This window comes from Malaclemys terrapin, chromosome 2, assembly GCF_027887155.1.
Source record: "Malaclemys terrapin pileata isolate rMalTer1 chromosome 2, rMalTer1.hap1, whole genome shotgun sequence".
Classification (NCBI taxonomy): Eukaryota; Metazoa; Chordata; order Testudines; family Emydidae; genus Malaclemys; species Malaclemys terrapin.
In genome coordinates this window covers 1,542,262-1,561,477 of record NC_071506.1, presented here as the reverse complement: position 1 = coordinate 1,561,477, position 19,216 = coordinate 1,542,262, and the positions used below count along the sequence as shown (strand labels likewise).

At 60.7% G+C, this 19,216-nt stretch overlaps 1 protein-coding gene across 1 annotated transcript in view; it reads left to right on the top strand.

Annotated features, from left to right (window-relative positions):
- The first annotated feature begins 1,991 nt into the window (after positions 1-1,991).
- The window catches only part of OPLAH (5-oxoprolinase, ATP-hydrolysing), a 28,604-nt gene continuing 11,379 nt past the window's right edge, over positions 1,992-19,216 (top strand). Inside the window, exons 1-15 of the mRNA XM_054017514.1 lie at positions 1,992-3,862; positions 4,770-4,961; positions 7,501-7,615; positions 7,915-8,038; positions 8,291-8,486; positions 8,914-9,079; positions 9,335-9,473; positions 10,736-10,803; positions 10,881-11,149; positions 11,651-11,763; positions 14,326-14,496; positions 15,124-15,261; positions 15,630-15,768; positions 16,326-16,438; positions 16,803-16,954. Of these exons, the coding sequence (XP_053873489.1) occupies positions 3,689-3,862; positions 4,770-4,961; positions 7,501-7,615; positions 7,915-8,038; positions 8,291-8,486; positions 8,914-9,079; positions 9,335-9,473; positions 10,736-10,803; positions 10,881-11,149; positions 11,651-11,763; positions 14,326-14,496; positions 15,124-15,261; positions 15,630-15,768; positions 16,326-16,438; positions 16,803-16,954 (2,269 nt within the window). The 5' untranslated portion in view covers positions 1,992-3,688. The remainder of the gene's footprint in view (positions 3,863-4,769; positions 4,962-7,500; positions 7,616-7,914; positions 8,039-8,290; positions 8,487-8,913; positions 9,080-9,334; positions 9,474-10,735; positions 10,804-10,880; positions 11,150-11,650; positions 11,764-14,325; positions 14,497-15,123; positions 15,262-15,629; positions 15,769-16,325; positions 16,439-16,802; positions 16,955-19,216) is intronic.

The following is a 19,216-nucleotide window of genomic DNA, read 5'->3' as shown; positions in this document are numbered from 1 at the left end:
GTGGCTATATTACAACAGAAAAACTTCAAAAACAGACTCCAAAGAGAGACTGCAGAGCTAGAATTGATATGCAAACTAGACACAATTAACTCCGGTTTGAATAAGGACTGGGAATGGCTGAGCCATTACAAACGTTGACTATCTCCCCTTGTAAGTATTCTCACACTTCTTATCACACTGTCTGTACTCGGCTAGCTTGATTATCACTTCAAAAGTTTTTTTTTTTTTTTTTTTTTTTTTTTCTCTTTTAATTAATTGGCCTCTCAGAGTTAGTAAGACAACTCCCACCTGTTTATGCTCTCTGTATGTGTGTATATATATCTCCTCAATATATGTTCCATTCTATATGCATCCGAAGAAGTGGGCTGTAGTCCACGAAAGCTTATGCTCTAATAAATTTGTTAGTCTCTAAGGTGCCACAAGTACACTGGTTTTGGACGTTCTTGGTCACCAATCACATACAGCTGTGTTTTAGAGAATCATCGTCATATTTTCTTTTCTTGTAAGTGACTTTCCAGGACCACCATGATCATTAGAAACCCAGCGGATTCTTGCATCTTTACACTTTCCTTTTTCGTTACCGCACAGTCCATTCTGCTCGGCCCAGAGCCCAGCCCAGCTGCAGTGAACCCTTGGTTCAAGTTCTGTCCGCCCCCCACCCTGTCTGACCTCTGCTGCCAGACGACCCCAGACTGCTTCCTGCAGCCAGCACTTGCCCCCCATCTCCCCAGTCCTTAGATCTTGAGCTGGGAGATTATTGTTCAGCCTCCCAAAGGAGAGGCTGGGAAGTCCATGTTGCTCTGGGGCGCTGGTGGCTCGGTATCAATGTCCTGGCAGTTGGATTTGCCTTTGGCTTTTCAGAGGGTCCAGTGATATGGGGAGCAAGACCCAGACAGCAGGGTGCCACCCACATTTGTCTCTTCGCCTGCGTCACGGACTCACAGGTCAGGCTCACTCATGGCCCCATGCGGTCCGTGGGGGGTGCCCCTTTCAGTGCGACAGCCCTTCTCGGGGGTCCACTCTCTGTCGGGGTCAGGCCCCTCCACCTCCTGGATCCGCACCTCTCTGAGCCTTAGCACGTCTGTCTCTGCCGTGGGCCCCCTCAGGGAGTCCCCTCGCTCTGCACCCCCGGGGCCTCTCTCCTGCTGATAATAACTCACCTTAACTGATCACTCTCCTTATAGTGTGTATGGTAACACCCATTGTTTCATGTTCTCTGTGTGTATATATCTTCCTACTGTATTTTCCACTGCATGCATCCGAAGAAGTGGGCTGTAGCCCACGAAAGCTTATGCTCTAATAAATTTGTTAGTCTCTAAGGTGCCGTAAGTACTCCTGTTCTTTTTAAAGGGAATAATGTGACCCTGTTCTCTAGACCGGAGTGACTCTCAGCTAGCATAAAACAGGAGGATTTATTGAGAGTTGAACACAGCACAGGAAACTCTCAGGGCCTCAGGCCTGTCCTCCCTCAGCCCAGCACATCCCAGTCTCCCTGCATCCAGGTGGGCTCTGCCTGCTCCCCCTCTCCAGCCCCAAGCCGCCCTGCTTCCCAGCTGGGCATCTGAAATCACCGGCCCCAGGCCCCGCCTCTGTCCATTTTCTTCTCTCCAGGTAAACAGGGTGTGACAATGCGGTTCTGGTGGAACCCAACTGAGAGTGTCAACTCAGGACAAATTGCTCAAACAGGGCAGTTACAGCCCAAGGCTGGGTTTTTTTCCACCTCTAAGGCAAACCAAACCAGCCAGACTAAGAGGACTTCGGTCTCACCCCACAAGTCTCACAAGCAATTCCCTTAGACGCTCCAGTTTCCCAGTATTACCACCAGTGCCACTCGTTATGGGGACAAATGGTTATGAAAACCAATATCCCAGTAAAAGAAAACGGTTCTCCTGATCCCAAAGGACCAAGCCCCAGACCCAGGTCAATATACAAATCAGATCTTACCCACAAATCACGCTGTTGCCAGTCCTTTAGAATCTAAAATCTAAAGGTTTATTCATAAAAGGAAAGAGATAGAGATGAGAGTTAGAATTGGTTAAATGGAATCAATTACATACAGTAATGGCAAAGTTCTTGGTTCAGGCTTGCAGCAGCGATAGAATAAACTGCAGGTTCAAATCAAGTCTCTGGAACATCCCCAGCCGGGATGGGTCCCCAGTCCTTTGTTCAGAGCTTCAGTTTGTAGCAAAGTCCCTCCAGAGGTAAGAAGCAGGATTGAAGACAAGATGGAGATGAGGCATCAGCCTTATATAGTCTTTTCCAGGTGTAAGAACACCTCTTTGTTCTTACTGTGGAAAATTACAGCAAAATGGAGTCTGGAGTCACATGGGCCAGTCCCTGCATACTTTGCTGAGTCTCAAGGCATATTTGCCTTCTCTCAATGGGTCCATTGTATAGCTGACGGTCCTTAATGGGCCATCAAGCAGGCTAGGCAGAGCTAATCCCAACTTGTCTGGGATGTCACCCAGAAGCATAGCATACGTTTGCCATACAGACAGTATAGAGCCAATATTCATAACTTCAACTACAAAACTGATACACACATATAGACAGCATAATCATAACCAGTAAACCATAACCTTGTCTTAGACACCTCATTTGACCCCCTTTATACAAGATCTGGGTGCCACTACAAGACCTAGGTTGCAACAATGATCTATATGGTCCCAGATTATATCAATAACGTCACACAGGGTCGCCTGGGCCTCCTCTCCCCTTTTCCGTCCTCTGGCTGGAACCGGCTGGTCAGGTCACCGGGATCCTCTCTCTGCAGCCCATTGTCCTCCCACTGGCCAGAACCGGCTGTGACTCCTGAACTGGGTCTCCAGGTCACCAGTCGCTGGGGTGTCCCTCCTCCAGGCCATCGGCTGGGATCCCAAGTTCCTTCTCCGGTCCTGTGTCCCAACGAACTCCCTCTCCCCTCACCTCCTTAAACCAGTAACACCTGGGGACACTGAGTCCTACCCCCTCTGCATGCAAACCATTGAAAAAACAAGAAAATCCTCCACTTTGTCACAGCCTGCCTGGAGAGCAAACAGCCCTTCCCACCCCCAGGTAACAATGCAGCATGCAGGGGAAACTGAGGCACACATAAGCCTCAATATTATCAAAAAATCCCTCTTCATCACCCCCACCCCAATCACCAGTGCTCCATGTCCACCCACTGCCTCAGTGTCCCTCCAAACCCCTCTGCTCCCACCCCATTCCCCCTCCCAAACACCGGATCACCGGGGCCCCACGGCTCAGAGAGACTCCTCCATGCACTGCACCGCCGGGCCGCTCCCGCAGCAGCCCTGGCTCCCGGTAACCCGCTCCGGGGAGGGGCCGGTGGTGTCCCCGGCGGGCTCAGCGGAGCTTCGCGCAGCCCGTGCGGGCGGACCAGCGCTGGGGAGTCCCCGAGTCCGGGCGGAGAAGCTCGCGTGGGCTCGAGCCCGCAGACGAGCCCCAGCGGGAGCCCCGCGCGCTCCCGGGTCTGCCGGAGGGCGCAGCGCAGCCGCTCCCGCTGGTTCCAACCCGGCCAGCCTCCAGCCCCGCCTCCTGGCTCCAGCCCCACAGGGGCGCACCCCTGGGCCCCAGCGCAGCGGCTCTCCGGGGCCGGCCGGGGCGGGGACCGGGAGCAGGACCAGACCGCTCACCCCAGGGCTCGTGCGCGGTCCCAGCGGCTCCTGCTCCCCCGGGCCCCCCAGCCATGGCCGTGCCAAGCCCCGGCAAGTTCCAGTTCGCCATCGACCGCGGTGGCACCTTCACCGACATCTTCGCCCGCTGCCCCGGCGGGCGCGTCCGGGTGATGAAGCTGCTGTCCGAGAACCCGGCCAACTACCGCGATGCGCCCACGGAGGGCATCCGCCGCATCCTGCAGGAGGTGAGGGGCAGGGCACGGGGAGGCTGGCAGTGCCAGGGGTAGGACGTGTCGGTCCTGGCCAGGAGCGGGCACTGACCCAGGGTCCCGGAGATAGCGGCGCAAGCCCGTGGCTGGAGCCGAGGTGCCCACCCAGCCCCCTGGCTGGCAGCTGCGTATGCTGGGCCAGGCGCCGAGGGGTGCGGCGGGGCACAGATGCTGTGCTGGAGCACCCAGGGGGGCTGTTCAGTCCCCACCGTCCCTTTGGCTCGCTTTCCCCCTGAGGCCCAGGTCAGCCCAGAGCACCTCAGCAGATCGGACCAGCAGCCTGGCCCGGCTGCAGCCAAATTGGCCCAATAGCCCAGAGCAGACCGGGCAGCCTCTCGCCCCGTCTGTCTCTCGCACGTCCCGCTGCCAGGATCACAGCAGCATCCAGGTAGCCACATCCTGCCTGTGGCTCTGGCCCTGCTGCCAGCGGCCTCGGCAGGTATCCGCGTGACCCTGGCCCATCTGGTGTCCGTATCTCCCTGGCCCAGCTGGGTTTGGTGCAGGAAGGGGGCGCGGTGTGTGACAGCCTGAGAGGGGCGCTCTCTTGATGGATCTGTCACAGTGAGGGCCCAGCCCAAGGGAGTGCTGCCTGACCTGGGTCTGCCTGAGGGAGAAGGGGGAGACCTTGGTCGTGCCGGGTCATGGCTTGTGAAGGGCCCCACAGGTTAGAGCCCTGGGCTGGGAAGCCAGGCTCCAGGGGTGTTTCTAGCTCTTCCACTGGGTTGCTGGATCGCCTTGGACCAGTTTCTGCCCCTCTGCGCCTCAGTTTCCCCATCAGCACTCTCCTCTCCTGGGCTCATGGGCATGAGATGATCTGAGCTCCATGGAGGGTGTTACTGGCTGTGGGAGGAGACTGCCCTGCAGTGACAGGAGCTTCCCCCAGGAATGCGGCACTCCCTTTCCCCGCGACCACCCTCTGGACGCATCGCGGATAGAGTGGATCCGCATGGGGACAACGGTGGCCACCAACGCCCTGCTGGAGCGCAAGGGGGAGCGGATCGCCCTGCTGATCACTAAGGGCTTCCGGGATCTCCTGCACATCGGCAACCAGGCCCGGCCCAGAATCTTTGACCTGGTGAGTCCCCAGCCCTGTCTCCTTGTCTGTGTGCCTCTCCCAGGCCAAGCTTCTACTGCTGACCTATGGCCTTGGGTGCCAAGTGTGGCCAGGGCTAGGAGCTCCTGGGTCCAGGAGCATCTGGAATCTGGGCAGGATTCTCCTGCCCACTCTGTCTCTGAGTAAACCAGCCCCCCACAGGCCCCAGGGCCCCATTCCCACATGCCAGGAGCAACTGGGCAGGGAGGGGTGTGCGCTGCACCTGGTGATTGGCTGGCGCAGGCGGAGCGCACGCTGTGTTGTTCTTCCAGCTGGCGGGGCACTCGTGAATCCAGCACGTGAGGCCCTGGGGGAGTCGCCCTTCAGGAGGGCCCCGTCCACTGACCCACAGACAATGTCCTTGGGAACCCAGTGCAAGGGGCCTATTGTTTGGAAGGATCCTGGGCTGGATTCCGCAGCTAATCTCTGGCTGCAGCACCCGCCTCCCTTTATCTGCACTGGGTTGGCTGTGGGGCCACGTGGCAGCTGCGGCTGCTCCATCCCTACCCACAGATCCTCCCAACTCTTGCTGTCAGCCTCTGAGGCTCCCTGCCCCTGCTGCTTGTACATGGCCTGGGTGGAGCCTTTAATCCAGCGCCCTCCCCGCTCCGCCGCCCCAGGGCAAGGAGCTGCCTCTCCACAAAACCCTTTGATCTCTGAGTGTCACGGAGTGTGGGGGGACACAAGGCCCTGCACCCCCGGCTCCCTGCGACTCACCATGACTCTCAGCCAGCCAGTAAAGCAGAAGGTTTATTTAGATGACAGGAACACAGTCCAAGACAGGTCTTGCAGGTACAGACCACAGGACCCCCTCAGTCAGGTCCACCTTGGGGGGCCAGGGGAGGCCAGGAGGTCTGTCTGGCCTCCCCTCCATTTTCCCAGCCAGCCCCAAACTGAAATTCTCCAGCCCCTCCTCTCGCCTTTGTCTCTTTCCAGGGCCAGGAGGCCACCTGATCTCTTTGTTCTCCAACACCTTCAGTTGGCACCTTTGCAGGGGGCGGGCCCTGGCCATCAGTTGCCAGGAGACAGGGTGTCGGCCATTCTCTGTGCAGACACCTGCACACCCCTGCCCTCTAGGGCTCTGCAACAATCGCACACCCTTATCCCACCACCTAGATACTTAAGAAATGCATAGGGGAAACTGAGACACCCACACAGTATTCAGAGGAAACATTAAGAACAGTCCCACTTCGTCACAGTCTGTATCCACAAAAACAACAAAGAAGTGAGGTTTTTTACCCGTGAAATCTTATGCCCAAATAAATCTGTTAGTCTTTAAGGTGCCACTGGACTCCTTGTTGTTTTAATCCCCTGGGTTTCTCCTGCAGCGACCCCCCCCCGCCCCCACCAACCCAGGGGAAGGAGCTGCCTCTCCACAAAACCCTTTGATCTCTGAGCTTCTACAGATCGAGCCTGGGGAGCCCTCCAGATGTCTCTGGCGGGTGCTGATGGGCGGCTGCCTGGAGGCATCTGGCTGGGGGAAATGACCACGCACCACAGGGGTGACCCCAGAGAGCCCCAGTCCAGGCAGCTCGGTCACCGAGCGCCCGGGGCGGGGGGGTGGGGGGGTGGTCGTGCGCTGGCTGTTGGCTCTGGGGCCTGTTCTAGATGGAAGAGTCTGGTGGGACTGGACTGAGCCACCGCCGGACCGGGGCCTCCCTTCGGGTATGTCCACACAGCAGGTCGGCTGACTCAGGGCCCCGGGCTCCACACAGTAGCAGTGCAGACATTTGGCCTTGGGCTGAAGGCTAGGATCCGAGACACCCCCCCCCCCCCCCCCCGCCGGGTCTCAGGGCCCGGCTCCAGCCCGAGCGGGAATGTCTGCACTGCTATTGTTAGCTCCGTAGCGTGGGCCCGTGCCTGAGCTGGTGCCGCGGTTTGCTGTGTAGACGTACCCTTAGCTTCTCTGGGGCGAGAGGGGTTAAACGCTGGGACGCTGTGCTGGGAGGGAGAGATTGGAGCCCTGCGCAGCCGGTCCTGGTGGGGCCCTGACTGAGTGCAGCAAGGAGCCGGAGCCGGAGCAGGGGAATCGCCTCCAGGACCATCTGGAAGGGGGAGGAAATGAAGCTACCAAGGCTGAACCGGGGCCTCCCATGCCAGGGGTCCGGGCTGAGTCAGAGGGTCCTGGCGGGAGCAGGGCCTGGGACTCAGCCCCTCACCAGGGGCAGGAGTTGTGGGGAGCCGGAGCAGCGGAGAGAGACCTGGGTCAGGGGGATGCAGCAGGACGTGGCGGGGCAGCAGCCTCACACCGGGAGTGGGGACCCCAATGCACGCTCCCTTCCATCCCCGAGGAAAGCGCTTGGAGGGTGGGGGTGGCAGCAGGAGACCAGGGCGATGGAGTGAACTGCAACAGGGAGGGGGAGGATGAGCCCCCTGCCCCCCAGCGTGGTGGGACGAGAGCCAATCCCTGGGTCTGCCCCAGACCAGGCAGGGCGCGCGACTGGCCCTGACCTGGGGCTGGTCTCCACACTCCAGCCCCCCAGCCTGGCAGTGACCGGGCCCCTCTCTGTCGGTTCCCCAGGCGGTGGCAGTGCCCGAGGTGCTGTATGAGGAGGTGGTTGAGGTGGACGAGCGGTTGATCCTGCACCGCGCCGGCTGCCAGCTCCCCGGGGCTGACCCCAGCCAGGCGCTCTCAGGTTGGTGTTTGGAGCCGGACGGAGAGCAACAGAGCCAGGGGGCAGTCAGGGCTTGCTAGCCTGCCCCCTCCCCCCCCGGTGCATACCCAGGGCAGTGCCATGGAGGGGGTTCAGCCCCTGTGCCTTTGGTGTCTCTCCAATGCCCCAATTACCCCTCCCTTCTCCTCCCCCGCCCTCAGCCATTCCCCTCCCCACATTGCCCTGCTCTCTGTCCCTCTGCCCCATGGCCTCCAGGGCGGGGATTGGGGCTGCGGTTTGCATGTGTGGGCCCCTCTACCGTGGCTCCGTCCTCTTCCCAGGCGTGATGGGGGATTTGCTGGTGGTGCAGCGCCCCGTGGACCTGGCCATGCTGCGGAAAGACCTGCAGCGGCTGCTGGCGCGGGAGATCCGGAGCCTGGCAGTGGTGCTCCTGCACTCCTACGCGTGAGTCCCGCGTGGGCCCCCTGTCGCCTACATGGCCCCAAGTGGAGCAGGTGTGCGGTGACGTGCTGGGGGGGGGGTGAGGGGCATCCCCAAGGGCACGGGGCAGACGCGGGCAGGGGTGAGATGAGTGCTGGGCTCAGCCGAGTTGGCGCTGGTCCCCACCCCCCAGGGAGGTCTCCCGTCTGGCTTGGGACGGGGGTGCCCTGCTCTGGGGAAACGGGCGCTGCTGACTCTGCTCTCTCTCCCTGGCAGCTGGCCAGCCCATGAGCAGCAGGTGGGGGCGCTGGCCCAGGAACTGGGCTTCCAGCACGTGTCTCTGTCCTCCTCGGTGATGCCCATGGTGCGGGTGGTGCCGCGTGGGTACACCGCCTGCACCGACGCCTACCTGACCCCCTGCATCCGCCGCTATCTCGATGGCTTCCGCGCCAGCTTCACCCAGCAGCTCCAGGTGAGTGTGGCAGCACATCGCCTCCAGGGGCCTGCCATGCCCTGACTGCCCCAGCGGCTGGGCGGGCATCGCCCTGAACAGCCCCCGGGGCTGCCCGACCGACCCAGGCAGATGTGGTTCTTCTCGCCTCCCCACATGGCCACTCCCGACTCCTCCACATGGACTCATCTGCTCCCCTCTTCTGCGCCTGGTCCGTGTCCCCGTGTCAGGCCCCTCTCCCTGCCTGGGGCACATCCCAGAGCCACTCACCTGGCTCCAGCCTCTGTCCCAGGGCCTGTCCCGGTTCTGCTGGCCTTGTGAGCCCACCCTGGTACTGCCTGTCACCCAGTGGGGACCCTGGTTCCTGCCTCCTGCCCTCGGTCCATGGGCCCCATCCCCTCGTCCCACCTGGCTCCAGCTCACCTGCTCTCTCTGGCTCCCCCTGCAGGACACCCAGGTGCTCTTCATGCGCTCCGACGGGGGCCTGACCCCCATGGGGCAGTTCAGTGGCTCCCGGGCCATTCTGTCTGGCCCCGCCGGCGGCGTTGTGGGCTACGCGATCACCACCTACAGCCAGGAGGACGGGCAGCCTGTGATCGGCTTTGACATGGGAGGTGGGTGCTGCCTGCAGGGGGGTCTCTCCCTGTGACTGGGGTGGGGAGGGTCTGAGCTCCTTTGCATGCGGCAGGGGACCCTGGCTCCCCCAGATGGGCTCCCCTAGGGCAGGCGAGGCCCGGTGCTGGGAGGCAGCTGGGGAGGCTGGGATGTTGCCCTGCCCCGGGCAGGCTGCAGGCCCTGGGGATGGAGCTAGCTCTGAGCCAGGCCCTGGCTGGGGCCTGGGGCAAGCGGCTGAACTGTGACCCCCGCAGGCACCTCGACGGACGTCAGCCGCTACGCCGGCGAGTACGAGCACGTCTTCGAGGCGACCACGGCCGGGATCCGCATCCAGGCCCCCCAGTTGGACATCAACACTGTGGCGGCCGGCGGCGGCTCTGTGCTCTTCTTCCGGTGGGTGCCTGCCTGTGGCCGTGCCCTCGCGCAGCCCTTTCCCTGCCCCGCTGCTCCCGGGGAGCCTTCCCCCAGGGGTGGGGATCAGGGACCGTGGCTGGCTCAGGTGCTGCTGTGGGGCCCTGACTCCCCTTACAAAGGGGGTGAGCCTCCCACACCCCTCAGTGACACCCGTCCAGGCCTAGCAACCCCAGTCCTGCTTGTGGGCCAGGAGAGGGCCCCTGACTGAGTGCGGGGTTGGGGCTGGGACCCAAATGGGCACCGTGGGGCTGGCTCTGGGGGCTGCTTCGCCTGCTGCTCAAGGGACCGGATGGGCCGTTCTTGTCCCAAGTGCTCTGACATTCCTGTCCCCAGGGGCTGTGCTTTGAGCTTCAGCATCCGGCCCCTGGACATCGGCCATTCCTGGTTCCCGCCCTGTCCTGGCTCCTTCTCCCCTCCCCACGCTAGGGGTGTGACGTAGGCACCCCACCAGCTAAGCAGCGTCAGTGCAGCTCCAAGATCTACAGACGCTCGGCTACTGCTGGGAGCAGTGTTGCATCCCATTTCCCCTCAACAAGGGGTGCTCTCCTCTGCGTCAGCGCTGACCCCGATGCCCCAGCTTGGCGCTAGGGGCGCGATGCTGCCCGGTGGGGGCTCAGTAGGGGGCGTTCTCCCCTGGGTCTGTCCCCGATGCCCCAGCCTGGCGCTAGGGGCGCGGTGCTGCCCGGTGGGGGCTCAGTAGGGGGCGTTCTCCCCTGGGTCTGTCCCTATGCCCCAGCCTGGCGCTAGGGGCGCGGTGCTGCCCGGTGGGGGCTCAGTAGGGGGCGTTCTCCCCTGGGTCTGTCCCCGATGCCCCAGCCTGGCGTTAGGGGCGCGGTGCTGCCCGGTGGGGGCTCAGTAGGGGGCGTTCTCCCCCCGGGTCTGTCCCCGATGCCCCAGCCTGGCGTTAGGGGCGCGGTGCTGCCCGGTGGGGGCTCAGTAGGGGGCGTTCTCCCCTGGGTCTGTCCCCATGCCCCAGCCTGGCGCTAGGGGCACCTAACAGGGCTCCTGACCCTTTATGTTCATTGAAGATCTCCTGGTACTTGCCAGGGCTGCACTGTCCCTGCCTGGGTCTGATCTAGGTCTCCCTTTTCCTCCCTCCCTCTTGCCCATGTGCCCTCAGCTGGGCACAGGGTTCTCCTTCACTTCCTGCCCCAAACTGCAGGGCGATGCCGCTGCGTGGGGCTGCCCTGCCCACCCCGGGGCCGCACTGCAGTAATGCGTCTCCCTTCTCTCCCCACCAGGTCCGGGCTGTTTGTGGTTGGTCCCGAGTCCGCGGGGGCCCATCCTGGCCCCGCCTGCTACAGGAAAGGTGAGGCCGGGGCTCTGCTGTGCCGGGGCGTCTGGGTGGGCTGGCGAGCAGCAGCGACTGACCCCTTGTCCTTGCAGGGGGCCCCCTGACAGTGACCGACGCCAACCTGAGCCTGGGCCGCCTGCTGCCCCATTACTTCCCCCACATCTTCGGGCCGGGTGAGGACCAGCCGCTGTCGCGGGACGTCGCCCTGCAGGGCTTCCAGGAGCTCACTGCCCGCGTGAACGCCTTCCTGGCCAGCCAGGCGCCAGGCCCCCGCCCCCCTCTCACCGTGGAGGAGGTGGCCATGGGCTTCATCCAGGTGGCCAACGAGGCCATGTGCCGGCCCATCCGCTCCCTGACCGAGGTAGGGGCGGGACAGCGCTGCAGCCCATCAGCCCCACGATGGTGACACCTGCCCGCACCTCTCCCCAGAGCTGGCAGGGCATCTATCCTCCCCCCACCCCCTGGGCAAATGCCCAGGAGACCCCCACCCCTGCTCCCCTGCCTGCACTGGGAGCAGAACTGGGGTCCGTGCCTGGGCAGCTCCTGGCTCTGATGCAGGGCACCCAGCGCTCCCCGGCGCAGAGCCGAGCCTACGGGGAGGGGCCAGGCCAGGCCAGGCTGGTGACTCTGGCAGGAGAGGGAAGGGATCCCCAGGACTTGTTCTCGGGGGTGGGGAAGGTTCCTGGGGCTCGCACTCAGTTCCTGGGGTGGGGGGTTGGTTCCCTGGGTCTCGCTGGGGGCAGGGGGGCTCTGTTCCTCGGGGGAGAGGTTGGATTCCTGAGTCTGGGGGGGGTTCTCATTGGGGGGGAGGGGCAGCTTTGTTTGCTGTCCCTGTGTGTGACACTTCCTCTGGTTCTGGCAGGCGAGAGGCCATGACACCTCGCACCACGTACTGGCCTGCTTTGGGGGTGCAGGGGGGCAGCACGCCTGTGCCATTGCCCGTGCGCTAGGCATGAAGAGGGTGTTCATTCACAGGTACGTACCGGGGAGCTGGGGGAGGGCATGTGCCTGCCAGGGCCGAGAGAGCCCGTGGGCACAGAGGGGACGGGGGGCGGGGGAGGGCTGACCCTTCCCAGGTCTCTGCCCCCTGGCCCCGGGGGTCTGCATAGGGAGGGCAGGTAGAGAGAGCCCCACAGGGCGTGGCAGGGCGGGGGTGGGGATGCTAGCCCTGTGGTTCTCTGGGGCGCCCTGTGGCTGGGTTGGGGGCTCTGCTGTATGCTATAGAGTGGACTGGCTCGTTTTGGTAGGGTCAAAGTTTGTTGATTTTGGTGTCCCTGCTGCTGCATGTGTGTCTGAGGCTGGGGGGAGCAGGACCGGGCAGTGGGACACGCGGCCCAGAAGGAACCAGGGACAGGCACTGGGAGGGGTGTCCAGAGGCGGCCAGTAGGAGCAGGGGGAGTGGACACAGGAGCAGAGGGGGCTGGTGGGACCAGGGCTGGGCACTGGGAGTGGGGGGCCGTGGGGAGCAGGAGGAGCATGGCTGGGCACTGGGAGTGGGGGGCCGTGGGGAGCAGGGGGAGCACGGCTGGGCACTGGGAGTGGGGGGCCGTGGGGAGCAGGGGGAGCACGGCTGGGCGCTGAGAGTGGAGTCAGTGTGGATAGTTCTCTGAAAACATCCACTCAATGTGCAGCGGCATCAAAAAACTAACAGAATGTTGGGAATCATTAGGCAAGGGATAGATCGGGGTAGGCAATCTATGGCACATGTGCCGAAGGCGGCATGCGAGCGGATTTTCAGTGGCACTTCACACTGCCCGGGTCCTGGCCACTGCTCTGGGGGGCTCTGCATTTTAATTTAATTTTAAATGAAGCTTCTTAAACATTTAAAAAAACATATTTACTTTACATACAACAATAGTTTAGTTCTATATTATAGACTCATAGAAAGAGACCTTCTAAAAACATTAAAATGTATTACTGGCACACAAAACCTTAAATGAGAGTGAATAAATGAAGACTCGGCACACCACTTCTGAAAGGTTGCTGACCCCTGGGATAGATAATAGGACAGAAAATATCATATTGCCTCTATATATATCCATGGTACGCCCACATCTTGAATACTGTGTGCAGATCTGGTCACTCCATCTCAAAAAAGATATATTGGACTTGGAAAAGGTTCAGAAAAGGGCAACAAAAATGATTAGAGATATGGAACAGCTTCCATATGAGGAGAAAGTAATAAGACTGGGACTTTTCAGCTTGGGAAAGAGACGACTAAGGAGGGATATGCTAGAGGTCTATAAAATCATGACAGGTGTGGAGAAAGTAAATAAGGAAGAGTTATTTACTCCTCATAACACAAGAACTAGGGGTCATCAAATTAATTAATAGGCAGCAAGTTTAAAAGAAAAGAAAAAAGGAAGTATTTCTTCACACAACGCCCAGTCAACCTGTGGATCTCTTTGCCAGAGGATGTTGTAAAAGCCAAGACTATAATAGGGTTAAAAATAGAACTAGATAAATTCATGGAGGATGGGGTCCTTCAATGGCTATTAGCCAGGCTGGGCAGGGATGGTGTCCCTAGCCTCTGTTTGCCAGAAGCTGGGAATGGGCGACAGGATGGATCACTTGATGATTCCCTGTTCTGTTCATTCCCTCTGGGGCACCTGGCATTGACCACTGTCGGCAGACAGGATACTGGGCTAGATGGATCTTTGGTTTGACCCAGTATGGCCGTTCCTATGAGTGGGGGGCCACGGGGAGCAGGGCCGGGCACTGGGAGTGGGGGTCTGGGACTGGGAGTGGTGGGCCCAGATGGGACTGTGGAGAGCAGGGCTGGGCACTGAGAGTGGGGGGCAGGGCTGGGTATTGGGTGTGGGGGGCTGGGGGGAGCAGGGCCGGGCACTGGGAGTGGGGGAGCAGGGCTGGGCACTGGGAGTGGGGGGCCGGGGGGAGCAGGGCCGGGCACTGGGAGTGGGCGGCCGGGGGGAGCAGTGCCAGGCTCTGGGAGTGGGGGGCCGGGGGAAGCAGGGCCGGGCACTGGGAGTGGGGGCCGGGGGGAGCAGGGCCGGGTTCTGGGAGTGGGGGCCGGGGGAAGCAGGGCCGGGCACTGGGAGTGGGGGAGCAGGGCCGGGCACTGGGGGGAGCAGGGCCGGGCACTGGGAGTGGGGGGCCGGGGGGAGCAGGGCTGGGTTCTGGGAGTGGGCGGCCGGGGAGAGCAGGGCCGGGCTCTGGGAGTGGGGGCCGGGGGGAGCAGGGCCGGGTTCTGGGAGTGGGGGCCGGGGGAAGCAGGGCCGGGCACTGGGAGTGGGGGAGCAGGGCCGGGCACTGGGAGTGGGGGGTCGGGGGGAGCAGGGCTGGGTTCTGGGAGTGGGCGGCCGGGGAGAGCAGGGCCGGGCTCTGGGAGTGGGGGCCGGGGGGGAGCAGGTCCGGGCTCTGGGAGCAGGGCCCGTGTTTCCCGGGGTAGTAGGTTCATCGGCCTGGGGCCGCTCTGCCTGGCTCAGACAAGGTGCCCCCCTGCTGCGTTGCCCTGAGGGCAGAGCTGGTGCCTAGGGGCGGGGTGGGCGCTGCCCTCACGCCGAGGTCTCCTTGCAGGCACAGTGGGATCCTGTCGGCCTACGGCCTGGCCCTGGCGGACGTGGTGCACGAGGCCCAGGAGCCCTGTTCCCTGCACTATGGGCCCGAGACCTATGCCCAGCTGGACGAGCGCCTGGCAGCGTTGGAGACAGAGTGTGTGCGGGCCCTGCAGGCCCAGGGCTTCCCCAGGTACCCTCCCCACAGGCCCAGGGCTGCCCACCTGGGCATGGGGCCTGGGGGTGGGAGGCTGCATTCAGGCTGGACTCCCCGAGGAGGCAGCACTGGGTGCGGGGACCAGGAGACGCCCGTCACCGTCAGCCCAGGGACCTCGTACCGCTTTCTCTGGGCGGGGAGGGCGGGCTCTTGGGGGGGCCATGGGCTTTTGGGGGGGCAGATGGGCTCTCTAGCACTCAGCAGGCAGGCGGGCTTTCGGGGGGGCGGACAGGCTCTCGGAGGGTGGGGGCAGGCAGGCTCTCGGGGGGAGGCAGGGAGCTCAGAGAGGCAGATAGGCTCTGGGGTGGGCAGGGGGCTCTCAGGGTGGCGGACAGGCTCTCGGGAGGGCAATGGACTCTCAGGTGGGCGGACAGGCTCTGGGGGGGGGGTAGGGGGATGGGCTTTCAGGGGGGTGAGGGGCTCTCAGGGGGGCAGACAGGCTCTCGGGGGGGACAGGGGGGCTTCCGGGGGGTAGGGGGCTCTCAGGGAGGCAGACAGGCTCTCGGGGGGGTAGGGGGGATGGGCTCTCTAACACGCAGCAGGTGGGTCTGCTCTCTGTGTAGAACCCCCCCCCCCCCAGCTACCCCCCACCTCTCCGTCCAGGTCTCAGATCTGCACACAGCCCTTCCTGCACCTGCGCTACGAGCGCACGGACTGCGCCCTCATGTGCTCGGCCAAGGGGCACCCGGCCACGTCCGATTCCTGCCGGGCCGGGGACTTCCGTGCCGCCTTCTCCAGCAGGTGGGTGTCCCTTGCCTCACGCGGGGGCCTGGGCCCCTCCTTCCCCCCTGCAGACCTGGGGCGGGGGCTGCCTAGGCACTGCGGGGAGGAGTTGCTGCCCAGTGCTTCTCCCAGAACGACTGACATGCACCGTGGCACGATCCTGAGGGCCCAGGGGTTAGTGGGCAGCACCTGCCCAGGGCTCGCTGGAGACTTGCCTTGTGGCTGCCAGGCCACTGCCCCTGCCCCACCTGTGGCCCAGAGGACCCCTGCCTTGCCCCCAGCACCCTCGGTTTCCCCGCAAGGGGTGCAGTGGGGTTTGTTCCCAGCCATGTGCTGGGCTGCTAGACGTCTGCAGCCCCGGTGCAGCATGTGTGTGGACCCTGCAGGTACCTGAAGGAGTTTGGCTTCACCATCCCTGGGCGCCCTGTGGTGGTGGATGACGTGCGTGTGCGAGGCATTGGCAGCACTGGGACTGGCCAGGACGAGCTAGTTGCGGCCAGCGGCAGACCCGCCCGTGTGGAGACGGTGAGACGCAGGCAGCAGCACTCTCCCACCCCGCCATGTGCGCCCCCTCCCCCCCTGGGGCTGTGGAGAGGAGTTTGCTCCCTCCCTGCCTAGGAACAGGCGGGCTCTGGGATGGAGCAGCACCTATCCCAGGGCAATCCCACAATGCCCCCGCCAGTCAGTGATCTGCCGGTCCTCCCCCATGCCCTGCCTTGGAGCAGATCCCGGGGGCTCAGCTCTTCCCAGACAGCCCTGCCCCGGGGGCAGGGCACGCGGTGCAGCACAACGGGCACCTCTCCCGGGCAGCACAGGCCCGCGGGGCGCTGAGTGCAGGGGCCCAGGCGTGGCTGACTGCGCTGAGCCCTGCCCTGTGGCTCCAGATGGCTCCTCTGAGGCAGGGCAGGATTAGTGCCTGGGTCTTGCCTGGCCTGGCCCATCGGTCTGAACTGCTGAGACACTGGCCCCATTATGCCGGGGCGCAGGGGAGGGGGTTCCCTGTTAAGTGATGCACAACGGGGCGGGGTTGGGGGAACCTGGGCCCAGGCACTCTCAGGGCATCCCCTCTTCTCCCTGGGCAGGTGACCCGCTGCTATTTCGCTGATGGCTACCTGGACACCCGCGTGTACCTGCTGGAGGATCTGTCCTGGGACCACTCCATCCCTGGCCCCAGCATCATCATCGATAAGAACAGGTGGGAGGGGGTAGATGGAGCCTGGACCCTTGGGTTCTATTCCCACTGCTGGGGGGAGAACCTGGGCCAGTGGTTAAAGCAGGGCGCTGGGCATCAGGACGCCTGGGTTCTGGGCCCGGTGTCGAGAGGGTAGAGCTGGGCGGGCCTGAGATCGGTGGTCAGTGCTTCTGGGTGCTGTTCCCAGACCAGCCTCTGACTTGCTGTGTGGCTGGGGAAGTCTCCGTCCCTCCTGTGCGAGAGGCTGTGCAGATGCTTCAGGGAGTTCTGGAGGTGGGTGATGATGGATGTCCTGGGGGGTGATGGGAAGTGCTGCCCTGGGGGACCCTCCCACGGGCATGTGCAGTAAAACAGCCTCGTCCCTCAGCACCATCCTCATTGAGCCGGGTTGCACGGCCTCCATCACCCGCCATGGGGACATCAGCATTGCCGTGGGCTCCGAGAAGCAGGGCCCCATCAGCACCCAGCTCGACACCATCCAGCTCTCCATCTTCTCCCACCGCTTCATGGGCATTGCAGGTGAGGCTGCGGCACCAGGCCAGCACCCAGGCCCTGTCTCCACGTGTGTCGTCCAGGAACTTCTCTTGTTCTTTTCTGAGCCCCGTTATAGTCTTGGCCTTCACAACATCCTCTGGCAAGGAGCTCCACAGGTTGACTGTGCATTGTGTGAAGAAATACTTCCTTTTGTTTGTTTTAAATCTGCTGCCTGTTAGTGGCTGGTTTAGAAACAACAAATCCTGCATCTCCGCAGGGGGTTAGACTAGGTGGCTGTTGCGTTCCCTTCTAACGCTGTGGTTCTATGATTCTAGTTTTATTGGGTGACCCCTGGTTCTTGTGTTATGTGAAGGGGTAAATGACACTTCCCTATTCACGTTCTCCACATCATTCATGAGTTTTAGACCTCTATTATATCCTCCCTTAGTTATCTCTTTTCTAAGATGAAAAGTCCCAGTTTTGTTAATCTCTCTTCATATGTACGTTTTCCAATTCTAATGGCTCTTTTTTGGGATGGGGTGACCAGATCTGCACACAGTATTCAAGGCAACGTGATATTTTCTGTCTTCTTATCTATCCCTTTCCCAATGATTCTCAACATTCTGTTCGCTTTTTTGACGCCGCTGCACATTGAGTGGATGTTTTCAGAGAACTATCCACAGTGACTCCAAGATCTTTCCTGAGTGGTAACAGCTAATTTAGACCCCATCATTTTATAAGTATAGTTGGGATGATGTTTTCCAATGCGCATTACTTTGCATGTACCACCATTGAATTTCACCTGCCATTCTGCTGCCCATGTTAGGGCTTCCCCTCCTCCTCCCTTGGTTCTTGTCACCCAGACAGAAAGCAGAAGGCCAGAGTCCAAAGTGCAGGCAATGCCATGTTTATTGGGGTTACCAAACAAGCATAATCCACAGCTCTGTACACCAGCAGAGCTTTTCCCTGTCCCCCTTGTGACAATGCGGTTCTGGCGGAACCCAACTGAGAGTGCCAACTCAGGACAAATTGCTCAAACAGGGCAGTTACAGCCAAAGGCTGGGGTTTTTCCACCTCTAAGGCAAACCAAACCAGCCAGACTAGGAGGACTTCGGTCTCACCCCACTGGCTAACCGCAAGTCTCACAAGCAATTCCCTTAGACACTCCAGTTTCCCACTATCACCACCAGCGCCACTCGTTATGGGGACAAATGGTTATGAAAACCAATACCCCAGTAAAAGAAAAAGGTTCTCCCGATCCCAAAGGACCAAGCCCCAGACCCAGGTCAATATACAAGTCAGATCTTACCCACAAATCAAGCTGCTGCCAATCCTTTAGAATCTAAAATCTAAAGGTTTATTCATAAAAGGGAAAAGATAGAGATGAGAGTTAGAATTGGTTAAATGGAATCAGTTACATACAGTAATGGCAAAGTTCTTGGTTCAGGCTTGCAGCAGCGATGGAATAAACTGCAGGTTCAAATCAAGTCTCTGGAATACATCCCCCGCTGGGATGGGTCATTCAGTCCTTTGTTCAGAGCTTCAGTTTGTAGCAAAGTTCCTTCAGAGGTAAGAAGCAGGATTGAAGACAAGATGGAGATGAGGCATCAGCCTTATATAGTCTTTTCCAGGTGTAAGAACACCTCTTTGTTCTTACTGTGGAAAATTACAGCAAAATGGAGTCTGGAGTCACATGGGCCAGTCCCTGCATACTTTGCTGAGGTACAAGGCGTATCTGCCTTCTCTCAATGGGTCCATTGTATAGCTGATGGTCCTTAATGGGCCATCAAGCAGGCTAGGCAGAGCTAATCTCAGCTTGTCTGGGATGTCACCCAGAAGCATAGCATAAGTTTGCCATACAGACAGTATAGAGCCAATATTCATAACTTCGACTACAAAACTGATACACACATATAGACAGCACAATCATAACCAGTAAACCATAACCTTGTCCTAGACACCCCATTTAACCCCCTTTATACAAGATTTGGGTGTCACTACAGGACCTTGGTTGCAACAATGATCTATACGGACCCAGTTTATGTCAATAACGTCACACCCCTCCTCTTCATTAACAGGTCACTTATACCTATAGTGCACACCCCAGGCGCCACCTTTACCATTTATGGTCATGTTCCATTTGGAGGGTTGAGAGTCTGGGGGCTTCGGTACCACCTCTCTTGTACCCCAAGGGAAGGGTAGGGAGTGAGGTCAGGCTTTTCTTATGCCTCCCCTCCTCAGCTCCCTTTGCCCCTCCTGACAGTTTCCTTGACCTTGGCTTGGGAGGGGAGTTGTACACCAGATCCA